The sequence below is a fragment of the Gymnoscopelus microlampas genome (assembly GCF_963454915.1).
Source record: "Gymnoscopelus microlampas genome assembly, chromosome: 6".
NCBI lineage: Eukaryota > Metazoa > Chordata > Actinopteri > Myctophiformes > Myctophidae > Gymnoscopelus > Gymnoscopelus microlampas.
Genome location: NC_139943.1, coordinates 22,942,685 through 22,967,191, shown reverse-complemented (window position 1 = coordinate 22,967,191; position 24,507 = coordinate 22,942,685). Strand labels below are relative to the sequence as shown.

Below are 24,507 nucleotides of genomic sequence, written 5' to 3'. Positions count from 1 at the left end.
CTGCATATAAGCAAGCAAGGCCACTGGTACACACGTATTTTCATGTCATTGGTTGCAGAAGAAAGAACTCTGCACACTCTATCTTGAGAAATAAAAGATATATACAGATATGGTAAAAGAGAACTTTCAGTACACAGACCTTCTAGTGATAAAAAAAAGAGATTTTGCAGGTGAAGAAGATAGTGTGCGAGAGTCCTGCTTTAGTCAGCCCATGGTTCTCCGATACACCTGTCGATCTGTAGGTATGCAAAGGTTTTGCCATTTCTGTCGTCAGTAACAAATATGTAGTGTGACACTACATTTCGCCCAGTGTAACACACTACACCACAGTACACACTATGTGCAATCTCGAATGCTTTGTAAAGAAATGGCACCATCTAGTGGGCTGTTGATCGTCACATGTGACAGACATGCAGGTTGAAATGTAACCTGATACAAAAGGAACTGTCCTGGATTTTTGGAACTATGTTGTATAACCTCAGAAACAAAGACACCACCAGATCTTAAAGCATGAATGATTATATAAATTACAACAATGAAGACGAGACTTACACTGGTACATCATTTGGACCCTAGTGATTCCTGTCTTAAAACTGCGAATCACAATCATCCCCCTATGTCTGAAATGTGACAAGTTTTTACTCTCTGTATGGTCCGATTCTATTCATGAACCTATCTATACTCTGATATGCGCTGACATTTACAGTATCTGCACTGACAAGAACACATGGTAGAAGGTTGTGGTGGCCTACAGTAGGTCACAGGTCAGTAAACACGAAGCATTTGTTTTTTTAAGGACTGAAATAATGTACTTTTTCCCCTTCCTAGAAATGTAGTGTAGTCAATAGTACAATATTTGTCTTTGGAGTGGAGTGAAAGTCATCCAAAGTAAGTATCCAAAAATACAAATACTCAAGTAAAGTACAGATATTGAAAAATGCACTCATACTCAACAATTATTAATGTAGTTACTGTCCACCACTGCCCAGTTCCCCTCCCCGCTGAACAGGTGCCTTGACCAATAGCTACAAGCAGTGTTGCAAGAATTTGCCAGAGAATAAGCAACCAGGTCTATGAAAACAAGCCCAAAAGAAGGGACTATAGGCCACATGAACACTTTGAACCTACAGTATATACAGTACATCAGCTATTTGAAAATAGCCGATCTACAAGCTCACAACACGTCGCATCGCGGCGTATTGTGAGCTTGTAGTTGCTGTTTTTCAAACATTTTAAATACACAAATCTTGTATGGTGGTCCCTGGCACAACATATTTTCAGATCTGTGGCCAAGTACATTTTGGGGGGGTCCTTGACATGAAAAAGTTTGAGAACAACTGATTTATACAACATTCAGGAAAGAAGCCCAAATAAGCAACTACACATTAGAAACAAACCCAAAAACGACCCTGCAACTACCAATATTTACAAGCAACTTTACAGAAAAACAAGCCCAAAGTCGCTTATAATAAGCCCTCCTGGATGCCCCTGAAAAAGTATGAATGAAGGTTTAGAACAATACAACTTAAGACAAATTATAGTCATTAATCTTTATGTGACGAGAAGAGATAAATCATTTAAAGGTAGGCTAATGATATATTTTGGTTAAAACAAAAAGTTTTTTTTCAAAAGGTTAAAGCACTATATTCTGATGGTATTCATTGCTACCCATTGAGTGTTATGAAAATACATGTTCAGGTAGTTGACAACATTTCAGTCAATCAGGAGAGAGTACCCATTCATCAGCTTCATTTGTAGTGTTCCAGTTCCAATTTTTTCTTCTCATTTCTTTGTGTCATCACTTCCAATTTCACTTGTTTAATCTGTATCCTGACTGAGTTCTCTATCCTGATTGGATAAAATTGGGTATACCAACCTGAAAATTCATTTCTGTTTAATAAAGAGCTGGAGAGACATGGAGACTCCTGTTGCTGAACATACACTCTATAGCAATGAGTACTATCAGAATATAGAGCTATTTAACACACATTTTAACCAAAGAAAATCACTTACCCTAGATTTACACTGTAAAAAAAAACAGAACGAGTGTTCCGTCTAGTGCTAAAATTGTTCCTTCATCTTCACAGATAATTCAGTGCACCATCAAGCACAGAATGATCTTATGTAACATTTTAAAGTGTGCAATATTTCACTCAGTTTAATTTTTAAAGCTAAATTGGAGACATATCCTACAAGAACACATACATATCCTAAGAATTATATACAATTGCTTTACAAAACAATAATCATGATGCAATAGCTGTGCTGTGTGTTTATTATGACATCCTTTCCCACACTAGTGTAAATCATTTTAATCTGCAACTTCTAACCACCACCAACCATGATATTACTAGGCTAATCATTTGCTAATCCATTCTGAATAACCATTTTTCACACTACATGGTTTGTAGATGTGAGAGAAACATTTTTGTCAGGGATTTGTCTCTAGTGAGATTAGGAGTCATTATATAATATGGACATTTCCAATGAAAGTCAATATGATCTGCAGTCAGTCTGCTGTGTAATGCCAAATGTTTCAGCTTCTGTAGTATGCTGCATGCCCAACAGAAGTTTTGTTTTAAAGGATGTATATATATATATATGTGTATATATATATATTATATATGTGTGTGTTGTTTTTCTAATGGAGATTGAATTTCATTGGAGTGTCTTATATGGAGTGGTTTTGTGGGTGAGTACACTGATTCGTAATTGTTTTAATACTATAGAGATTAAAATGTTGAACAGCAGTGGGCAACGTACTCAATCCCATCTGGTAAACCACTTACAGTACAAATACATTACAGCAATGCACCAAAGGATGCACCATTTACTTTGCCTGCTAGTGCTGCTGGCATTCTAAAAAGAATGAAGCATGAAGAGCTTGAGCTTGTCATAAAAATGCCTCCCTGGACACAATTTCTGTATTTCAGTGATTCTCAAACTTTTTAATTTCAAGAACTCCTAGTTTACTATGCATTAGGCCACGGACCCCCACAACTCAGAGTGTACAAATGGAAAGGGTCCATTTGGTTCCATTTGTGCACTCTCATTACCAATCAGTTCTCTTAAGGTTGGTGCCCTGTGCTTCAGCACCTCAAGCCCGTTGGATAAGCCACCACTGTCCACTCCTGTCTGTTTTGGGCTGAGCTTTTCAGTTGTGCTATAGGCCTTGAGTTGTCCCGCCACTGTTCAACACCAGGATTCTTGCGGTCTTCCTCTCTCTTTCAATCTCCCTCTAGTGTCCAGTGATCTTCAATCTGTTGTGCAAAGGTGCGGAGATGGCATGTTTTCTCCTGCATGTGGTGGTGAGTATGGGAGACAGTACTGAACGTATACAGTACATATTTACGTTCACAGCACATAGCAGTACATATATTAAATACTGTATGTCCATCTCTGCATTCATAGGCTATTAACTACAGTAGCATATGCAGACAGTAAATATGTACTGGGTGTAGAAATGCATGTACGAGATTTCTTCTTTTGGAAAAGGGGTGGAGGAGGGTAGCATTGCACTCCCCTTTGCATTTTCTCTTCAGAGGGATAGTAGAAAATCTAAGAAGCAGGCAGTATAGCAGATACACTGGAAGAAAGCAACAGCATATCCCATTCCAAGAGGAATAGCTGCGGTTCTGGAGGTGAGCACCTTAAACACCATGGTATTGATGTGCTGTCTCTACTGATTTGGTCAGGTTGGTAACATTCACCCCTGAGACTATAGGATTAGCTGGGCATCCATAAGCACAATTGGCCGTAAATGGTGCATTTACTGTAGCGCCTTAAGGCACTACAGTAGTTTTATTCAAAGCGCTTTACAATATGCATTACATTCACACATGAACAGAGGAGGAAACCATGCAAGTCACCAACCTCCTCATCGGGAGCAGTTATGGGTTCCTTTTCTTACTCAAGGACACTTAGAAACCAACCCAGGGGAGCAGGGAATCGAACCTTCCGTTTCCCAACCAGGCACTCTACCTCCTGAGCCACTGACGCTCACAGCCGTGTTGGCAGGAGGGGAGGCCGATCTATGTCGCTGCACCAGCGACTCCTACGGGTCCACTGCCGGCAGGCGGACCTGTAGGAAGTGCAGGTGCAGCAACGGGTCCGCCTGTCAGCAGTGGGTGTTGAACTGTGAGGAGTAGAGTGTTTCTCCCAAAGGGTTTCTCCACATGCACCTCTAGGTGAGGATCCTCACTGGCAGGTGAACCAGTAGGGGTCAACAGTGACAAGAGAACACAAGTGTGTGGGGGAATTCAGGAATTGGCATAACAATTAAATTGGGAGAAAAGGGGGGAAATATTTGACAACTTAAAAAAACATTGATTGATTGAATACTTGTTTGCAAATAGTAAAGTGGTACGATTATACAATGATGCTAAAAGGATAACACCAAAAGCTCTACAGGCTTGTTTCCATTGTGTTCCTGTAAAAGCAAGGTACTGTAGGCATGAAGCAAAGGTTAGTGTGTAATTGTGGCTGTGTCGTTGACCGACGTTGGGATGGAGATCAGGCAAAGTTAGAAAATTAGCTGTGTGTGTGTGTGTGAGAGACAGAGAGACATGGAATCGATGTGCTGGAAATAATTGCATGACACATTTGATACATAGGGACACTATGTATCCATCTTTCATTACAAGTGAACATTTTTTACATACATGCACGCATTGCACGCACACAGACCTTCATCTTGATAAAGTTGCATGCTTATTATATATGACTCTGCATTTTATTTTACGAAATTAACGTAGATGAGGCCAAAACTCAGAAATGGCGCATGTAGGTGTGTCATATGATTCACATAATTTACATTCAGGTTACATGTACACAATAGCACATACTGTATGTATGTCCATCTTTAGGTCTGATAACCTCATTTCACTGTGAGAGTGTATACTGTATGTACCCAAATGGACCCTACAAGCTTACAACCAGTGGTGGACAGTAGTATTGTACTTAAGTACATTTTTTGAGTACTTTGAGTATTTGTATGTTTTATACTTATGGCTTTCACATTTCAAAGATAAATATTGTACTTTTGACTCCACTACATTTATAGGAAAGGGAAAAATAGGCTACATTATAAATGAACCGCTTATTTCTTTATTTTTTACTGCAAGGCTTTTGTATTAATGCTAACTTTCCATGAACAGAAAGGCTGTAGTTTCTATTAGCTTGGAATCCTCATCGATGATATGGCAGGTTTCTGAACTATCCATTCCCACCAGTGAGACGCAGAGCGATCAGACAGAAATTGTGCCATCTCATTGAGAGCGTTAGTGAGGACCATTATATGATATATTGAAAATGGATGATGGTGCTCCTTTAAGTATCTTTAAAAGCAAGTTACTTGCCAGTACTTTAACCCAATTACAAATTTCACAGAGCAACTTTCATTTGTAGTTGTAGTAATATTTCACCAGCAGTAAACACTTTGATTTAAGTACTGGGGTTGAGTACTTTGAGTTTGTACAAAAGCAGCATGCATACAACTTATCAGACTTAACTGTATGAATTAGGCCTAATGCCCATTGTTGAAATACACATGTGATGTCATACAACACAAACAGTGGAACATAAACAATATAGGGCCTATATCATGGAATAAACATCAGCATTCAGTCACTTGAAACGGATGCACTTATAATGAAATAACTTCCATTCTCTTGGTTACAATAAATCAAAGCACTTGAATATTGCTACCTTCATACTGTCTGGCAACTGCATTTACCACGTGCACAAACATTACAAACAGGACATCAAAGGGCACATTTCACACACAAATGAACAGCATTTAACTAGGAAACACAGGATTTACATTTGCAGGAACGCACACAAACTTCAAGTGAATTCGAGCACAGTGTCTGATGAACTGCCATACACTTCTGACTGTCTGAACAGTCAGAGCAACTTGTCTGATGTGAACTGGACACTCTTCTCATCTGACTGATGGAAGAGGACATGAAGGGAAAAGTCTCGTTCTCTAAATTACCCGCAGTTGCATTCATTAATTAACCGCAGGTGCATGCAAGCAGGATTAGGGTCATGATGACCTGTGCACAACCCTTAACGAGCACACACACACACACACACACACACACACACACACACACACACTTAACTCTGTCACTGGCAGCCTTTTGTACACATAGCAACATGGCTCCTGAGTCCTGACTTAATGCAGACCATTTCATAAGAATATATGTACTTTTTAGAAGAACTCTCAACACTGTGATAAAATGTAATTGATAAAAGTTTGCACAATATGTCATTTCAGAATCTTATATCCAGCATTCTTCAATGTCTTGTGGTTTATAGTCTAGTGTTTCCTCTTTTACAGTTTATGCATATCAATTTACGTGTTTTCCTCTTGCATTTCTTCAATAATAGCCTACAATTAATTTAGTTACTTTTCCAGCTAAAAAAGTTCTAAAAAGATGGCAAATTAACAGAAATGCAAATTTTATTTGACTCAGCTTCAGCTGCTATAACCATATTTATATTTGCACATCTGCAAGTCTCTGCCTTCAGCACAGCAGTGGGAAATAATAAAACTGGACACTGGCATTTGATATTGTCTTACTATCAAAGCAAAAACAGAAGAAAAAAATGTCTTGACTACATCCTTAAATCATCCTTTCTGGGTGGGGTTAGAGCATGTGCCATCCTGGCTCCTATGGCAACCTATGATGGCAACCCAACAGATTAGCTCTCCATTAATATTAACGTTATTAAAGAGCAAGAGGATGATGATGGATCAGTGATGTCAGTAGGCCTTGTCACAATTATTACATAATCGCCTAATCGTAATTATTTGAGATAATCGCAATTATCTTGCATAATCGTCATAATCTTTTCCATGTTGAAAAATGTTCATACATTTTCCAAAGAATAGCAGAAATAGCAGATCTACAAGCTCACAATGTGTCATTGTAGATCAGCTATTTCTGCAATTATTTTAAGTATAGGTATATAAGTATAAGTATTTTGTATAAAATTAAATTTGTCCGTAATGTCTTTGTAGATTTAAGTTATTTGACATATCTCATATCTGCCCTGTGCAATTTCTGATTACGAAGCCTAAAAGGCAAACAGAAATTAAAACACAATTAAATAGTTATTAAATCGCAATTATTTGCGTGACAATTAATAGTCAACTTAAATGTTGTAATCGTCACAGCCCTATAGATGTCAGCAGTGTCAGCTAGTCTCTGAGAGAGCTGTTGACAGGGCTCAGATGGTTGTTGAGGGGTGGGTATAGGTAGGTAGGTAGGTAGGTACTAGGTAGGTAGGTAGGGGGAGATGATCATGCTTTGTCATTGAGGACCTCACCAGGCAGCATTCTCCCACTGCACGTCCCGACAGTCAGTCAGCCAGCAGCATGCTGCATCCTGATGCGCTCTCCTGTGCACCTATGTGGAACTGCTACCTGGAATGGATCTGTTTTTATACGACCGTCGGATTGAAGGGGCACGTATATAGCCTACTGTTGACGCATGTCAATGTTTGAAACCGGGGAACGAGAGACCGGTTCGAAGTGTCAAATGAGATTCGACCTGTCTGTCCTGCCGATGCAGCGCCGTCACTGTCTCGCCTCCAGCGCCAGCCCCGGGTTAATAGGTAGTAGAGATTCATGATCCATCTGTCTGTTTTTACGGGTTAATCGTAGAACGTTGCTGTTTTTACATTCCAACATGTCAAGGTTTCATTCATCCATGCGCAAGCGGCTGTACAGCTTGCCGCACAACATTGTGCAAAAAACCTCCGTGATTGACGAAGGAGACACCGGCGACAAGGACACTAAGAGGAAAAGTATTCGGCTAAAACATCTGGCCTCTCTGTCTCCGGCCAGCAGCTGCAGGAGCATCGAGGAGAGACAGAGTGGAGACTTGGAGACGGACATCATCACCGTGAGGACCGACCTGAATGGAGACTGTCGCTTGTTCAGAGGCAGCGTCTCCTCCATCACCGGGTCCGGGCGACATCCCCTCGGGACGGACCCGGTGGAACAGCGACATCCCCTTGGGTCGGACCCGGTGGAACAGCGGCGCCTCCTCCCCGAGGCAGATGAACTCGGCCCCGGGTTTGAACAAGGAGCCATGGGTGGCTGGAGTGGCGGTGGCGGAAACGGGAGAACAAATGTATTCGACCAGTCCAGTTTCGTCAAGTTGGAGTCTGGCTCCGAACACATGATGCCAGAAGACGACAGGCTGGTATACCAAGCCGGCTTCATGCACCGGCAGTTTGGAGCGATGCTGCAGCCGGGAGTCAACAAGTTCTCTTTGCGTATGTTAGGGAGTCACTCGGCCGTAGAGCATGAGAGAGAACGCGTCAAATCGGCTGGATTCTGGATAATTCATCCCTACAGTGATTTTAGGTAATTTGTGTGCAGAAACAATTTCTCTTTATACACAGCTCAAATATTCTGGTCATTATGCATTCCTGTTGGGACCTTAACTTGAAATCAGGAGTCTAATTGTAGAACAAGTGTAGCCACACGAAAAGTTGAAAAGGCCAAAGCAGTAGCCTAGGCTATTAGTTTTTTCTTTAATTGGCCCCTTGTTTGGTGAAAATGATTAGACCTTATAGCATTTTCCAAAGAGTGATTTGCTCACTCTTATTGGGCCATACAGCATTTGCTGTAAAGGATATGGCCAGCAAAATCCTCTTAAATCTGCATTGACTGAAAAAACATAATATCATATTCCTTGTTCTTCTGCTCATTCTGGGCAAAATGAGAAAATGTCATCTGCGTGTGTGTGTGTGTGTGTGTGTGTGTGTGTGTGTGTGTGTGTGTGTGCGTGCGTGCGTGCGTGCGTGCGTGTGTGTGTGCACGCACACCTGTATGTCTATGATAATACTCAGATATTATTTTATAGCTATCACAGATGAAAGCTGTGTAACTTTCCCTTTCCTTGTAGATATGTTTGTTGTACACACAAAGGAAAAGTCGAGCAATGATTCCCTTATTCACAAGTCAGTGAAGTCACACAAGTGTCTGTGTGTGTGTGTGTGTGTGTGTGTGTGTGTGTGTGTGTGTGTGTGTGTGTGTGTGTGTGTGTGTGTGTTTGTGTGCGCGTGTGCGTGCATGCTCTTGGGGAAACTCCATCTTCTATGTTTCCTGTTGCGATGCACAGAAAACAGCGTTCACTTCACCACCCGAAAGGGATTTTCATATTTAACCTTGAGGTCTTGCTCTCATCATACACTGATGTATGTATGTCCCTGCAGTTTTTTTTCTCCCTTCACTCATCTGGAATTACACTTTTTATCATTTAGCGAGGTCAGTGGATTACAGAGCATCAGGGGCCTGGGGTAATCAAATGGGGTAATCAAATGGGGTAATCAAAATAGGGTAACATGACCATTGGAGATATTACAAGCACATATCCAGTGGAGATTATTACAGTACAATTAGTCTAATGGAGTAGAGATGGTGTGGACTGGGGAGGCATGCTCAGAACAACACATGGCGGAGAATGAAATGAAAATGTTGTAGGGAATCAGGACGACCAGCTGACCAGCTGTCAACTCGGTGTGCTGTGTTTGTTTGAGGTGTCATGATGTGTTGCATTGTTTGGGTCACACCTGACAGCCAAGGGGGTTGTACCTTGCTTACCTTGTTTCATTTGCAGAGCCCATGTCAGCTTACTTGGGCATCCTGTGAACTAAGAACTTATATAAAGAGAAATTCATCGTATTCTGAAACAGCAGTGCTCACCCGGTGGGGTCAGGACCCAGAACCGTGGTTCATGAGACTGGGGAAAGGAACTGTTTCTGTACAAGAACATGCATCCCCAGTGCCAAACCAACTCAGCGCCACAGCTTTAGTTATGGGATGACTTTAATCCCTTACGCGTGTAGTTGTGGTAATTGGTAAATGGTCTGGATTTCTATATTACCTTTGTCCAAAGTGCTTTACATTGTGCATTAAGCAGTGCCATTCACCTGTGGTGTAGTGGTGCAGAATCCTGTGATTTTGAACCAGGTGTAACCGCTGTCCTCTATTAACCACTTAAACCCTATGTACTTAGTTAATAATAATAATTGTCTTTATTGTCCCCTCAGGCATATTCATCTTCACAGTCTGTTCCAACAAAAAAACACATACCCATATAGCTCAAAACAACATGGCACACAACAACATAACACCAAGACAATACATGAAGTCCCCATGTATACACAAAACCATCATATCAGTGAGGCAGTTTGTTTAGTAAAATGAACTTTTTGCCATTACATTAGTACAGCCACCAGTCAACTGGTCCCCCACCACTCTATTCTAGGTTCACCAAATATCTTTGCTGAAAGTACCTGATCTACAAGTTCACAACACGTTGTGATCTACAAGTTCACAACTCGTTGATGCTAGTGTTCATGTGGTTAAAGGTTTGATTGGTCACCAGGCACACTGAAGTGGAACACTGTAAATATTAAATACATCAAGCTGAGCGGGCTGACATGGAAACATCTGGAAAGGAAAGCCCAGGATAGAGGACTCTGGCAGACTGTGGTCAATGGGCTATGCTCCATCAAAAGGAGCGATAGGCATAAGTAAATAAGTACAAGTGTGTGTTAAGCCAAATGCATTTCTGAGTTTAGTTAACACTGAGGATTTTACTTGTTAATATCTATTGTGGTCCATTTTGACACTCTCTGAATTAAATTAACTCTGAGGATTTTAGTAGTAGGCAGGGGTGCAATGCTCACTGGACGGCCTTGCACGCCGTGCCGGAACCTATTTGACCAGGAGCACACGCAGGCACACGCATAGATTTAAAACTACTTATAAAGTCTGCACCTCAACAAAGTTTTCAAAGGCTCCCGACTCACACCTAGCGAATTAACATAGGAATAAGCCTAGATGCATATCAATTGTCCATTGTGTGACTTGCAGTGTAGGTGTTAAGCGACGTGCACGTCACGTCATTGAAATAGAGTGCAAGAAACATACCAAATGAGCATTGCATGCCTGGTAGTAGGATGTCGTGCTTCAACTGCATTCTAGCTGCAAGTGATAAGTGTCTTCAGTAGGAATGTGATCCCCTTTTCAGCTGTCCTGGTTGATCTAAGCCCTTTTCCTAATTTTAAGCCTTTTTGTGTTGGTTACTGCTGTCTCTTTCTCTCACTCTTGTGCACTTTGGGTACAGTGGTTGCACGTTGACGCTTATTCTATGACAGCAGTGCTCTTTCTCCAGTGATCAACGAAACCATGAACAGATCCATAATAAAACCCAGACAAGCATTACTGCAATGCTTTACATGTGTTTCAAAATATACAAAACCGATTTGTAAATAGATTTTGGACCCTGTAAACAAACACATTGTTCTCCTATGTTTTGGCTATATTTTGTCTATTATTGTATTCCATATGTTTTAGATTTAAGTAGAAACCTGGCCATTGTTTGTATTGTTACACACTGCATATAACTTCTGTTGAAAGGGTAATGAGGTTTTATGGATGCCGTGTGAGTACAGTTGGGCTATTGTGTTGCCAGTAGCGGGCTAAACGTGCTGTCCCTTTTTTGGCCCAGCTGTTCCAGTGTTCATGCAGGCACAGTTACGTGCGCACAGCAGTAATGCTAACTACTCAACATCTGGCTGATGGGAGCTGACTCCTGGAGATGACATGGAATCCCGAGAGATAACGGTGGATTTAGCTGGACAGGGGAAGTGCTATTAAGACCAGTGTGTCACCACGCAGAGCCAACAGGCAGATGAACAGAGAAATTCAAATGCTTTGTTTGGCAGAGAACATAAAGCTGATTAGAACAAATGGCCGTCCTGCCCTCTCACTGCTTTGCCTGTTTTGTGATCCTCTGCTGCTGTATAAGTGATTACAATATGTTGCACTATGTTAACAGGGTTTTGCTACAGATTCAAGTACACAAATGTTCCTAACTTTTTGATGTTTTCAAATGTAATGCTTTGTATGGTCCTGTTAATGTGAACCTTTCAGTAATATTGTTTTAAACAGCATCGTTATCAGTTCTTAAGGATTATTAAGGCTATTTATGGTGTGGTTATGCTATGGCACAGGCCAGAACAATCCTCACTGCTGTAATGCATGCATGTTGCTTATGAGGTAAGTGGCAGAGCTTAATTATAACACTGCAATGGACAGGAACTCACAAACACACTTGCGAGTTCTCTCTCACGCACTACACAATACATCCTTGCACGTGAACACGCTTCCATGTTGTGCCTAGCCATTGTGAAGGCAAGTTACTAATGTGTATTTTTAAAGGCTTTGATATATGGACTCTTTTGAAACAACATTTATTTTGAAGATTTAGTTGATACAACATTTTAATCACAAATTTATAAAATAAATAAATGTACTTTATGTGCAGACTATGCACATAATTGTATTAGGCTATAACATTTTATGAAATGCTTGGCAAATCAAGTTATTTAGCTTTCATACTTTGCTTTATGCAAAATAGTGAAAATAGCTGATCTACAAGCTTCAATGTGTCACAATGCGAGTTGTGACGAATTGAAAATGTGATAAAAGATCTCAGAAAAAGAAAGTCTGAGTCAGAGTCTGCTGGCGGTGTAGCAGGAACAAAGGGAAAGGACCCAAACGCAGATAACCGAGGCTGAGCAGGTGGAATTCAAAGGATTTAATATTAAGGCAGGAGGTAAAAGTCTTAGAGAGATGGTGATTGGTGAAGCAGGCATTGGTCAAAACCAGGAAGGCAGTCCAATACAGTCAAAATAATCCAAATAGGGAGCAGTAGGAAATCCAAAGTCCAATTACAGGCAAGGGTCATCTAACACGCAGGTCAGGCAGGTAGAATAGGTTCCACAGACGGACTCGGGTTGGCTGAACAACAGAACAAACTGTAAATACAGGGCCTGAGACAGGACTCAGGAAGCCTGAAACAACACATTATATGAATACAGAGGCTAGTGAGTCAAGACATGAAACACAAGATAACATTAACAATCAGGCAACATAGGAAGTGAGCTGAAGAACTAGAAGGGTGCATAGAGGTGGATTGTATTTTATATGCACTGCCGATCCGCCCGAGTCATAGTGTTGGGGGCTTTGTCAGAGTAACCGTTGTACCCGTCTGTCTGTGTTCCTTTTGTGCCCATATATGGAGATCTCTGATGTCATCAGTCTATGCTCATATATTGGAATGCGCATATATGGGAATATTGGTTGGATCGACCATTCTGGACAACTGACGGGCACAGCACTCGCTTGAGTCCTTGCCACTGTGCACACCGACCTTGACAACACACTCCATATTTGGCCGTAGATGCATTTGGAACTCCTATGGTTATGGCTGAGTCAGAGTGACGTCAGAGGTCTGTCCGCCAGCCAGCCCGGCCGCCCGCGGGCCCTCCCATTAGCCAATTTGAATATAGGATATTGCCGCGCTTCGGTTCCACGTTAATGTGACAGACAGTGACCCAATGCAGCAACACGCGTCAGACTCGGAAAAAATAGACTAAAATTAGTGCAACTTCTCCCGTAGACTATACTCTTGGCACTATACCCAACAGTTGATTGCATTGAAACCTGGACTCACATTCGGAGCATCTATGGTAACATGTGAGAACTGAGAACTTGTTCCACTGAAAGGTAAGCTGATTTGAAAAGGGCGATTGTTTAGGAGATTCAGTTCAACAACCAGGCGATTGCAGTTGTACTGATTATTGAACAAAGCAAACATTAAACAAATGCCTGATGCTGTTATCTGCACATAACGTTATTTTTAAAAAGCAATTGGTCGACTTGAATAATTATAGGTGGCCTTTTTGCTGTGATTAATCCATTTCAACTGAAACGGTCGTATCTTCTTTCTTCTCTCAACTCTGACCTGCTTCGCTGTCCATGGTGCTGAAGAGGGTGCATAGCATAGCCTACTGTACATATCAGAAGGATATGTAGGCTGGAGTTGAGTTGTGTTATTGTTTTTGCATTTTGCATTATTAAAACAACTTGATTGTATCTGTCTACCATGTGAGCAATTGTCCGTAGGCTTACTTGTTGATGTGACGTTAAGCAGTCTGAGCAATTTATGAATGCGGCACTTTGAGCTTTATACTGTATATAGTATAGAGTAGACTATATGTCATGTTTTTGTAGCCCAGTGGATTGTAAATCTCAAACTCAATATTTCCATCTGGCGCTGGATGTTTCTTTAAATACACTCAAAATACTATTTTATGTTGTCTTAAAGCCTCACTATGTAACCTTTTTTTTGTATGAATGAAATGTAATGTTTTGTCCAATCTGTATGGTAGAGTATGTTAATACAGTATAACTTATACAATTGGGGTGGTTGCATTTTGTCTCCCTGCTCTTCTATTGAGACATTTAGATCGTGACGAAGGTCACCTAGACACAGGATCTGACACACAGACTTAAGCGGGAAACCAGGTTCAAATCCGGGGTAGAAGAGGAAAGTTACATAGTGCTGCTTTAAATGATTGTGTGAATGAATGAATTTAAATCAAGTTTGGATAAGTGGAGGTGATAAACACGGACTCAGAGATGGACACTAACTGAGGTACTGCAGCTTCAAATTGAAATTCTTGTGTGATTTCCCAATTTTGGGGGCTTCGTAGACTACAATCTAATCCAGCAGTGTATTCCTGGGTGTTGCAGGTTCTACTGGGACTTGATCATGCTGCTGTTGATGGTGGGAAACCTCATCATAATCCCTGTTGGCATCACCTTCTTCAAGGACGAGCACACACCGCCCTGGATCGTTTTCAACGTGGTCTCCGACACCTTCTTCCTCATGGACCTGGTGCTCAACTTCCGCACTGGCATCGTGAAGGAGGACAACACAGAGATCATCTTGGACCCACAGAGGATCAAGATCAAGTACCTGAAGAGCTGGTTTGTGGTGGACTTCATCTCCTCAATCCCTGTGGATTACATCTTCCTCATTGTGGAGACACGCATAGACTCAGACTTCTACAAGACGGCGCGCGCCCTGCGAATCGTTCGCTTCACGAAGATCCTTAGCCTGCTGAGGCTGCTGAGGCTGTCCAGGCTCATCCGTTACATCCACCAGTGGGAGGAGGTAAGCCCCATACAGCAGGAATGAGGTGTGCTACAACGTTTTGGAGGGCCCACTACACAACTTTGTTGTTGGGCCCTGTCACAACACAACAGCAACCCAAAACAACAACGTTCATAGACTGAATCGCCCCTACAGTATGAAAGGGACTTACCAACTTTGAACTTGTTGCATTATTTGCAGAAGCAGCAGAAAATGTGCACAATTATAAAGTCATCATGACTAAGTAATTAAAACAACAAACAATTAAAAAACATTTTGATTTGAAATGTATTCATGGCTTGTACCTACTCAAACCTTTTGTGCCCAAGGCACACCAGTGGGCAAGAGATGTCAAAATCTCAAGGCACACCTGTATACATACTGTAGCAAAAATAGCCAAACTACAAGCTCACAATATGACACATCACAGTGCGTTGTTGATCTAATTAATTTGTTTTAACCCCTAACTGCTGTCTGGGCAGTTATGGCCAAGGCTTTCATATGCTTATCAGAGGAGACATCCCCAGTACCACCATTTGTGGTACCAGACATGTGTTTTCATTCAGAATTCACCAGTAGGTCCAAATGTTGTGACATTGAACTTGTTTTTAGCTTGTTTCATAGCCCCAAAAGGCTAAATCAGATCTGTGACACCGTAAAATCCTCAGTATTGATTTAACTCTCGACAAGTGTCCATTTTGGCCAATTGTTACACTGACAAGAATTAAGTGAACATTAAGGGTGTTGAAGGATGCCGATGCCCTCCCTGCTCCCTCAGACCCACAATCACTCGGCTCACTTTGTTTAAGAATGGTTATTTCCCTTTCAAGGTTCAAGGTTTTGATCTTCGTTGTAATTCCTACCACGGATACATCCCCTGTGGGCCATTAGTGATGTTTGTAGATGATTACACTGCACACGATTGCATGTGGCAGTATGGTGGTCTGGCAGATTATGAACAATGTGGTCTGTAGGGGGAATTCTGACTGACTGTCTCACGTACTGCAGCACCTCTTGCACGCTTCAAATCCAGTGATTGCATAATGCCCGTAATCTCTGTGTCACAGGTTTTTCATATGACCTATGATCTGGCCAGCGCCATGGTCCGCATCATGAACCTGATTGGTATGATGCTGCTGCTGTGTCACTGGGATGGATGTTTGCAGTTCCTGGTTCCCATGCTGCAGGACTTCCCTGCAGACTGCTGGGTCACCAGAAACAAGATGGTGGTAAGTGGTTGTTTATCCATGACACAACCTGTGTCTCTGCATACACCCCCAAACTACACTATCATAATATAATGAGCCATCTACTACATCTATGTAGCACATACTGTATCAGTGTCACTGTTTCACGGTCCTTAACATTCAGATATGAGTTGATATAAGCTTTCAACAAACTTACTTAATTTATAAAGCACATTTAAAACAACCAACGACCAAAGTGCTGTACAAGGTTAAAAAAAAGAGGATCAACATATGACCAACATTGGCTGGGTTCTATATTGAAGATGTTTTTTTTATGTGTGCACAAGGCAAATCAATGGGCACGTCACACTCACCTCACCGGAACGGTCGGAGGTATTTCTGGCAAAGAGAACATACTTTGTCAAACTACTGTTTGACGTCTCGGGGGTAGCGAGACTAGGGGGGATGATGATTTGCTCGGTGGTGCCTCTCGTAGCTCAAGTCCGCTTCAGACAAGCTTGTAGATCAGCTATTTTTGTAGATGTGTGAGACAATTAAAACAATTAATTAATTACGGTAATGTATTAATTCATTTTAAAATTAAAACATGTAAAATGTGCTTCTCTATTGGGAAATGAGTGCACATAAAGTACTGATATAATTAAAAAAGGATTCATAACATTTTCTATAGTTGTATTTACAATATTTGATTCAATAATAATGTATGGTTGTCCCAAGATCCCAAGACTTCACGGCACACCAGTGTACCTCGGCACACCATTTGGGAACCACTGTAATGTAGATAGTCAGAGACGCACGCTGTCACTCCTCATGTCCTGTTTATCACCTACAGAATGACACTTGGCAGGAGCAGTACTCCTACGCCCTGTTTAAGGCCATGAGTCACATGCTGTGCATCGGATACGGCCTGTACCCCCCCATAGGCATGGCCGATGTGTGGCTGACCATCCTCAGCATGATAGTGGGAGCTACCTGCTTTGCCATGTTTGTCGGACACGCAACCGCACTCATACAATCCTTGGACTCGTCTCGGAGGCAGTACCAGGAAAAGGTATATATGTGGCTTATCCCAAGTGTGTGCTCTCTGTGCTGCATATGGTATGAGATAATATCATCAGAATGGAAAGTGCTACAGAGCTGAGCTCATCACGATGACGTTGGTTTGTGACTAAATGCATTCGTTAGTTTATTTGAGACACACACACACAAAAAATAGATTAGCATCCCTCTTCTGGGGCCCTAACCCTAACCCTAACCCTAACCCTAACCCTTTTTTCAGTGAAGAGATTTAGAGTACAGAGAAAAATGCAGGGGACATTTACCCTAGGCATTCTGGTCAACGAAAAACAAAAGAGATCAAAGTGGCAGGTGGTGGTGGAGGACTGTTAAGAGGAAGACAATAGTCAAATGGAGACAGAAATATAGGAAAAAACAACACGACAAAACCATTTATGAGGCCCTTGTTGCTGGTACATTGTCTGCTCCTGAAGGACACTGTAGTTAATTTGATTAGCTGCAACCTGCTGAGCACAAACTGTTTATCAGATGGAGCAGAGGTGGAATATTGCAGTGTGAGCAGTTTTTAGATGGCTGGTGCACTATAGGGACCTGTACAAAGCCTGATGTGTGCTAACCTAATGAGGAATATTACTTTGTCTACATGTACACAAATAATGATCTCAGAGATAAGCATGTTCTTTATGAAGGAAATAACTCCTCTCTCTTTGGCTTCGCAGTATAAACAGGTGGAGCAGTACATGTCTTTCCACAAACTCCCTACTGGCATGCGTCAGAGGATCCACGACTATTACGAACACCGATACCAGGGCAAGATTTTTGACGAAGAGAGCATCCTAGAGGAACTCAACGAGCCACTGCGAGAGGTCACATCTCATTATGATGATAATCTCCCAGAGACATCCTAATCCTTACTGATGATTTCTCAGCTGACTTTCTTGAGAAGAATTAATTTATTATTTGTGTGACATTATTAACCTTATATCGGGTGGAATGGTTCTGGATTGTAAATATCTGAATATCTACAGTAATAAGGAAGTAGCTGACTTTGGCCATGAATTAATAACTGGCTGAGCCACATGTAGTCCAAACAAAGTCCTGTTTATTACACAATAATATGCTTATAGTCCTTTTTCTGATTAGTAATGACTGGGAACTCAGTGAGCAAAGAGCTAGGCTGTATTAACAGCTTTTATATGAGTGTAGAATATAATAACATAGCCAGTAAACAGCTGTCTGTCTCTTTGTAGGAGATCGTCAACTTCAATTGTCGCAAGCTGGTGGCCTCCATGCCTCTCTTTGCCCACGCCGACCCCAACTTTGTGACCTCCATGCTGACGAAGCTGCACTTCGAGGTCTTCCAGCCAAGAGACTACATCATCAGAGAGGGCACCATCGGCCAGAAGATGTACTTCATCCAGCACGGGGTGGTCAGTGTCATCACCAAGAACAGCAAGGACACCAAGTTGTGTGATGGTTCCTATTTTGGTGGTGAGTTCAACTGTTCACTCTCTCTGGGTACCCAATGTTTCTTCATCTTTAGTAAGAAACAATGTTCATTGTTCTTATCTATTATCACTGCTGTAACAAAAGACTGTTTGTTAAACCAGACAATTGATTACCTTTTTCACTTACAATGTGATCACTACATAAAATCCATTATAACAAGGTTTTATGCAGGTCATATCAGGTGCTTTGGAACGGATTTGAAAGCTATAGTATTATTGCTGTTCCCTGCCCTGCCCTGTTTTATTCTACCGGTCATATTGTGATATTGTGTCAATTGTTGCTGAGTATATTGGAATGTGATGCATTGTTTTTATGAGCATTTAAGTTGACTGATTAACTTTTTCACCTACAAAACAAACACAAGCAATAGATTTTCATAATCTTGAATTCATAATAAAAAATAATCCTTTATTTTTTTGTAATAGTTAAAAGATCCAAATAAGGTTGCAATGCATAACCAAAAAGAACAGAGAGAAAAAAATAGAAAGAAACCTACCGTATTTGCCACTCACATTCAGGATAACATTTTGTACACAGAACATGATGATCCCTATTTATTTAATCCTCAGTGTTAATCTCTTACTTACAGCATGTCCATGCAGTATGTTTTAAAAGAAACAGTAATAATAATGGTTTAAGTGATGCACTGTGCTTTGTTTTCATTCTCTTGGCCCTGCAGAGATTTGCTTGCTGACACGGGGGAGGCGAACGGCCAGCGTGAGAGCAGATAACTATTGCCGCCTCTACTCGCTGTCTGTGGACAACTTTAACGAGGTGCTGGAGGAATACCCCATGATGAGGAGGGCCTTCGAGACCGTGGCTCTCGACCGCCTCGACCGCATAGGTGAGCTCTCCGATGAGAAATGACAACCCTCTTCACCGTATCGACCATTTCAGGCTGTAGTAGCACTTCACACATGTGAACTTAGCCAGGAGGAGACAAAGGGAAGGGGTTGATGGTAATCTATCGTGTTTGTGCATTTAGATGCTCAATCTGAAAAATTAGACGGGTCAGGATCTAATAACAGCATAGCTTCCCTGTGCAGTCAGTATTTGGAGTCCAGACTGGAGCTGTGTGGAACTCCATATTTGAGACGGCTTAATAATAATTAGGTGTCATGCTGTAAAATAAACTCCATGCGTGTTACAAGTGTTACATAGTTTGTAACATGCACAAGGTTATCATACTGGCTGAAAAGCCTTTTATCATCTCCTCACAAGAGGAAAATAAAGGCTGGGTATGTGATAAATATATATTTACTACTATATGCCGACTAGCATTTCCTTGTGACTTTTCCCATAGCCAAGATAACTCAATATTCCCTGTTAGACAGTCTTGGCCACAATCCACTGGTTGAGGAACACACTGCACAAATACAGTAAGAACCACAATTGTGGTGAAGATGCATTTGCCCAGTTTTTCCTTTCTTTTAACAGGAAAGAGGAACTCTGTGCTGCAGCACAAAGTTCAGCATCACCAGAGTTCGGGCACCCTCGACCTCCAAGAGAATGAGATCATCCAGAGAATAGTGCAGCATGACCGAGACATGGCCCAGTGCACCCGGCTGATCCAGACCACTGCTGCCCAGAGCCTGAGCCCTGTCCCTATTCCGTCCTCACCAACCCCGGTCATTTGGGCTCCGCTGGTGCAGGCACCCCTCCAGGCAGCTGCTGCCACCACACCGCTGGCCCTGGCTCTGGCTCATCACCCTCAGCTGCCTCCCATCCTGTTCCACCACCCGCTGGCGTCAGTTTCTGGTTCATTCAAGGACACATGTGGCTTTCCGAGAAGAGTCCACGTCGGTTCTGGGCCCGGCTCTCCTGAAAGCTCCACCAAGTTCCACTCTGGGATTGACACTCCCATATTGGCGTCCCTCAGGACACAGCATCTCTCCTCTGTCCCCATGTCCCCCATGCTCACCTCTCAACCTGTTTTCACCAGCAGCTCACAGCCTCTGTCTCAGTCATCACATCTACCTCAGGGCCACCCAGCAGGTTGTGTCCAGCAGGGGGCAGCAGGGAGGCTCATTGGGAGATTCCCAGTCCCCCTGGCTCCTAGTATTAGCCCTCTGATTGCCAGCACAGTCAGCCCCATACAAAGCCAGTTGCAGCAGTCCTCTTATGCCAACACTCAGCAGATGGAGTCCAGTCATGGCCGAGTGTCCAGGACAAGCAGCGGTCCGAGCTTTGTGCACCATTGTCCCTTCATCTCCAGCACAGAGTCCTCCGGTGGATATCAGCCAGAGCAGCTGGCGACTAGATTTGGGGCTTCTTCCTCCCTGGTGCACCACAGTCTGGCTGGGATCCAATCTGTATTCCTGCCGCAAGTTCTTCCAGAGCACTCTGCCCTGGCCTCCCTTGCCCAGTATGGCTCAGTAGAAGGTTCACCTAGCTGCACACCTCCAGTTGCCAGTCCCAACCTCCAGAGCCCCGCAACGGGTAGGATTGTGTACGGCAGTGTACTCCCCAACGTCAGCTCCTACTCTTCCCTGACCCCACCGACCTTGTGCCCTATCAGGGTGGCCAGTCCCTCCAGTGAGAGGGCCGAGGGCACAGCGGATCTCTTTACCCAGGAAATAAAGACTATCTCAGGCTCTCAGAGCTCCCCCCCCCAGGAAGCGCATCTGCTAATGAGCAGCTCCTCTGATGGTTCAGGCACGTTAAGTCCTTTCTCCTCCTCCGTGTCTGTGAGTAAACCCTTCAGCTCTATCCCAGGCCAAGCCTCGCCCCTGAGTCGGACGTACGCGGGGCCCGAACCTCACAACCCGCCCATGGGCACTCAGTCCCCTCATCATAGATCTCCCTCTAAGATGTTAGGGACAGAACACAAACACTCCACACTCCCTTCCAACGTGTGAGGTCAAAACACACCCTCCTTTGATGCCAGAACTGTAGGAAGATGACTTCCTCCAGGACATCATTCGTGGGTGTGGGATTATGCTCATCTGAGGTCAGAGATCTTTTGTATTCAGTGTGAATGGATAGTAGGTAGTAACAGACAATCTTGGGTATTTTTCTAGAGGACATTACTACTTTGAATATGGTATTGAATTGAGGAAGATGATGTATAACTTCATGACAATATCAGTCAATATATGTATTATATTATAACCCCAACTCTGTAATTTGGTCTTTGTTACATAGTCCTTTCTTTAAACAAACCTCTCATCCTGACAATTTCTTTGCGTAAACTTTGAGCTACATTATTTTAGTTGAAACTCTCGAAATAATTGTATCCAGTAACAAAAACAAAAATCACTTTCCTATTTTTTATATCCTTTGTCATTTTAGAGCGTATTGTGATTTGTGTGATTGTGAAAGGTTACCCAAAAAGAGATTTAGTGAGAAAATAGACTGTGTGAGAACAGCTACTGTTGGGGTAATTTATACTTTGTCACAAAACTGTGTCGCCTTTCAGTTGAATATCAGTTCTTTCACTGGATGGAGTATAAATTAGGCTTTAGACAATGGTATGTCTTCCAAGTTAATGTCTTAGAAATACCCAAATGGGTTAAAAGTATGACCCCAAATAAGTTCACATTAAACACATTGAAGTAATGAATCTAATGTAACATCAGTATGTCATTAGAATAGGTTTCTAAGAATGAATCTGCACACTGTTAAGCTTGCTCACACAGTGTGTTTATTGACAAGAGATAACATGTTGATCTCTCTTCAATACAAACACCTTGGCAGCATGTATAACTACTTTTATCCGTTAACCACAAAAATGTTCTAAATTATTTCAAAAACAGCCAATGTACAAGGTCACAACACGTTGCACAGTGGCGTGTTTTGGACTTGGGTAACCTTTTTTATTTTCTATTTTCACCTATAATGAAATGCCCAAATTTGGATACCAGAGTTGAAGTGGTTAAGTGTGTGGACTTTTTTGTTTGATTCTCTGTCTATTCTGCACCTGTTTACCTGATCAGGTGTGTGTTCTCTAGTTTCTCATCTAAGAATGAGTCCCTGCATCAGATGTGAATGTACTGGACAGAAAGACCACAGAACGACGTGGATTCCAATTATGTTAACTAATCTGAACAGGAGCTTGCAGACGATGGTTGTCGCTAGAGAGACAATGCACACAGTTCCATCTTGTCCTCCACTGCAGCTCTGGGATTTGGAGACCTGCACAATTAATGCCAACACATTTTATTCTGAGAATAATGAAGGTACACGTAATTCCCAGGGCAAAGGTTGTGTGTGCCATTAGCACCCTTATGCAATAATCTATGGTTTTGTTGTTTTTTGTTTGTTTTGTTGTGTTTGTTTTTATGGGTGCACAAAGGTACTGTGAATTGAAGCACTGTCCTCTCCAGCAGCGAACGTGCAGGAGTGAAATGATTTGTCGGTAAATAGAATAGATTTCAAGCTGGGTAAATATAGCGATTGTGGATAATCAAACATCCTGAAGCCAGCGATGCACTAAGCTTGATCTGAATGTTTATTGCACCAATCAAAGGGCTAACAAAGTGGTTACTTGGACACACAGTGAACGAGAGACTGTCAAGTATCATATTGCTGCATATTATACCTCTTTCATTGTATTGATCATACAATTTGACTTCCGTTGAACAACTGCTGCTTGCGATGCTATGCTGAACCAATAAGGAATAAGCAGTCTTGGACTGATAGCTTTCTCTTTTTGTTTCTTTTGTTTCTTTTGTTCACCGAACCAGACTTATCAGACCTGTAGGGATCTTAAATCCTGCTTCTTGTTTATAATTCCATCTATTTTAGGTCATACCGATTTTCTGCGCCTCTCGACTAGCTGTGAGGGTCACACATCTCAGAGGGTCTGAGAGTCCAGAGGCTCCAGTTGCCTAGTTACGGAAGCTGAGGCCCAGAGCCACTGAGGCTTTCGTGCCCCAGTCTGACTGACTCTGACCCTACGGGGAAATGGAGATAACATCAACATCAACTAGCCAGTCACTGCCACTGGGCTGGATCAATCCCTCATTACTATTCTCCCCCAACCCGCCTATCCCATGCACCCTGCATCTCCCCATGCCACCCACCACACACGAGTGCACGCACACCCACCCAATCACCCACACGCACCCACACACTCAAATTAACAAACTAACAAATATGCGTGCGTACGCACACGCACGCTCACACACACACACACACACACACACACACACACACACACACACACACACACACACACACACACACACACACACACACACACACACACACACACACACACACACACACACACACACACACACATACACACATCACTGCCACAAGGACACAGATTGAATATTGTATTACCTTGTATTCTACTCAAGGTTGAGGTTAAGTGTTGTGGTGGGGGTGGGGTTTCATTCATATCTATCTATCTATCTATTCATTTTGCATTATGCTACCTTTTTAACCAACAGTTTTACAGATTCCATCATAAATGTATTGTTTTGAATTAAATGCAATAAAAAAAACACATATGGTCATTTAGCCTCCGTGTTGTTGGTGTTTAACAGTGCATATTGTGGTGTGAGGGGACTCGGGTAAAACTATGTTAAAGTTGCAGCGCTTAAGCCGGATTATGAATAATTTGTAACTGCAAAACACTAGCGTTGTCTAGTGCTACCATACATAACAGTTAGGATTATTGTGTGCTGTTTTGTTTTGTGTATTCTCCACAATATAAGTTATTTGCCCTCTGCATGTACAGTAGGTACGTATGTTGGTTGAGTGATGAGGAAATATACACAGTAGAATCTTGT

The 24,507-nt window shown here is 42.2% G+C and overlaps 1 protein-coding gene across 1 annotated transcript; it reads left to right on the top strand.

Moving 5' to 3' along the window:
* Positions 1 to 7,697: 7,697 nt before the first annotated feature.
* LOC311046914 (potassium/sodium hyperpolarization-activated cyclic nucleotide-gated channel 3-like) lies at positions 7,698 to 21,624 on the top strand (the record flags this gene model as incomplete). Its single annotated transcript, XM_084059493.1, has 8 exons — positions 7,698 to 8,380; positions 14,630 to 15,053; positions 16,100 to 16,261; positions 17,073 to 17,291; positions 17,977 to 18,123; positions 18,508 to 18,748; positions 19,446 to 19,610; positions 20,204 to 21,624. 8 exons carry the CDS (start codon positions 7,698 to 7,700, stop codon positions 21,622 to 21,624), a joined length of 3,462 nt encoding a protein of 1,153 aa, XP_083915619.1.
* Positions 21,625 to 24,507: the final 2,883 nt, after the last annotated feature.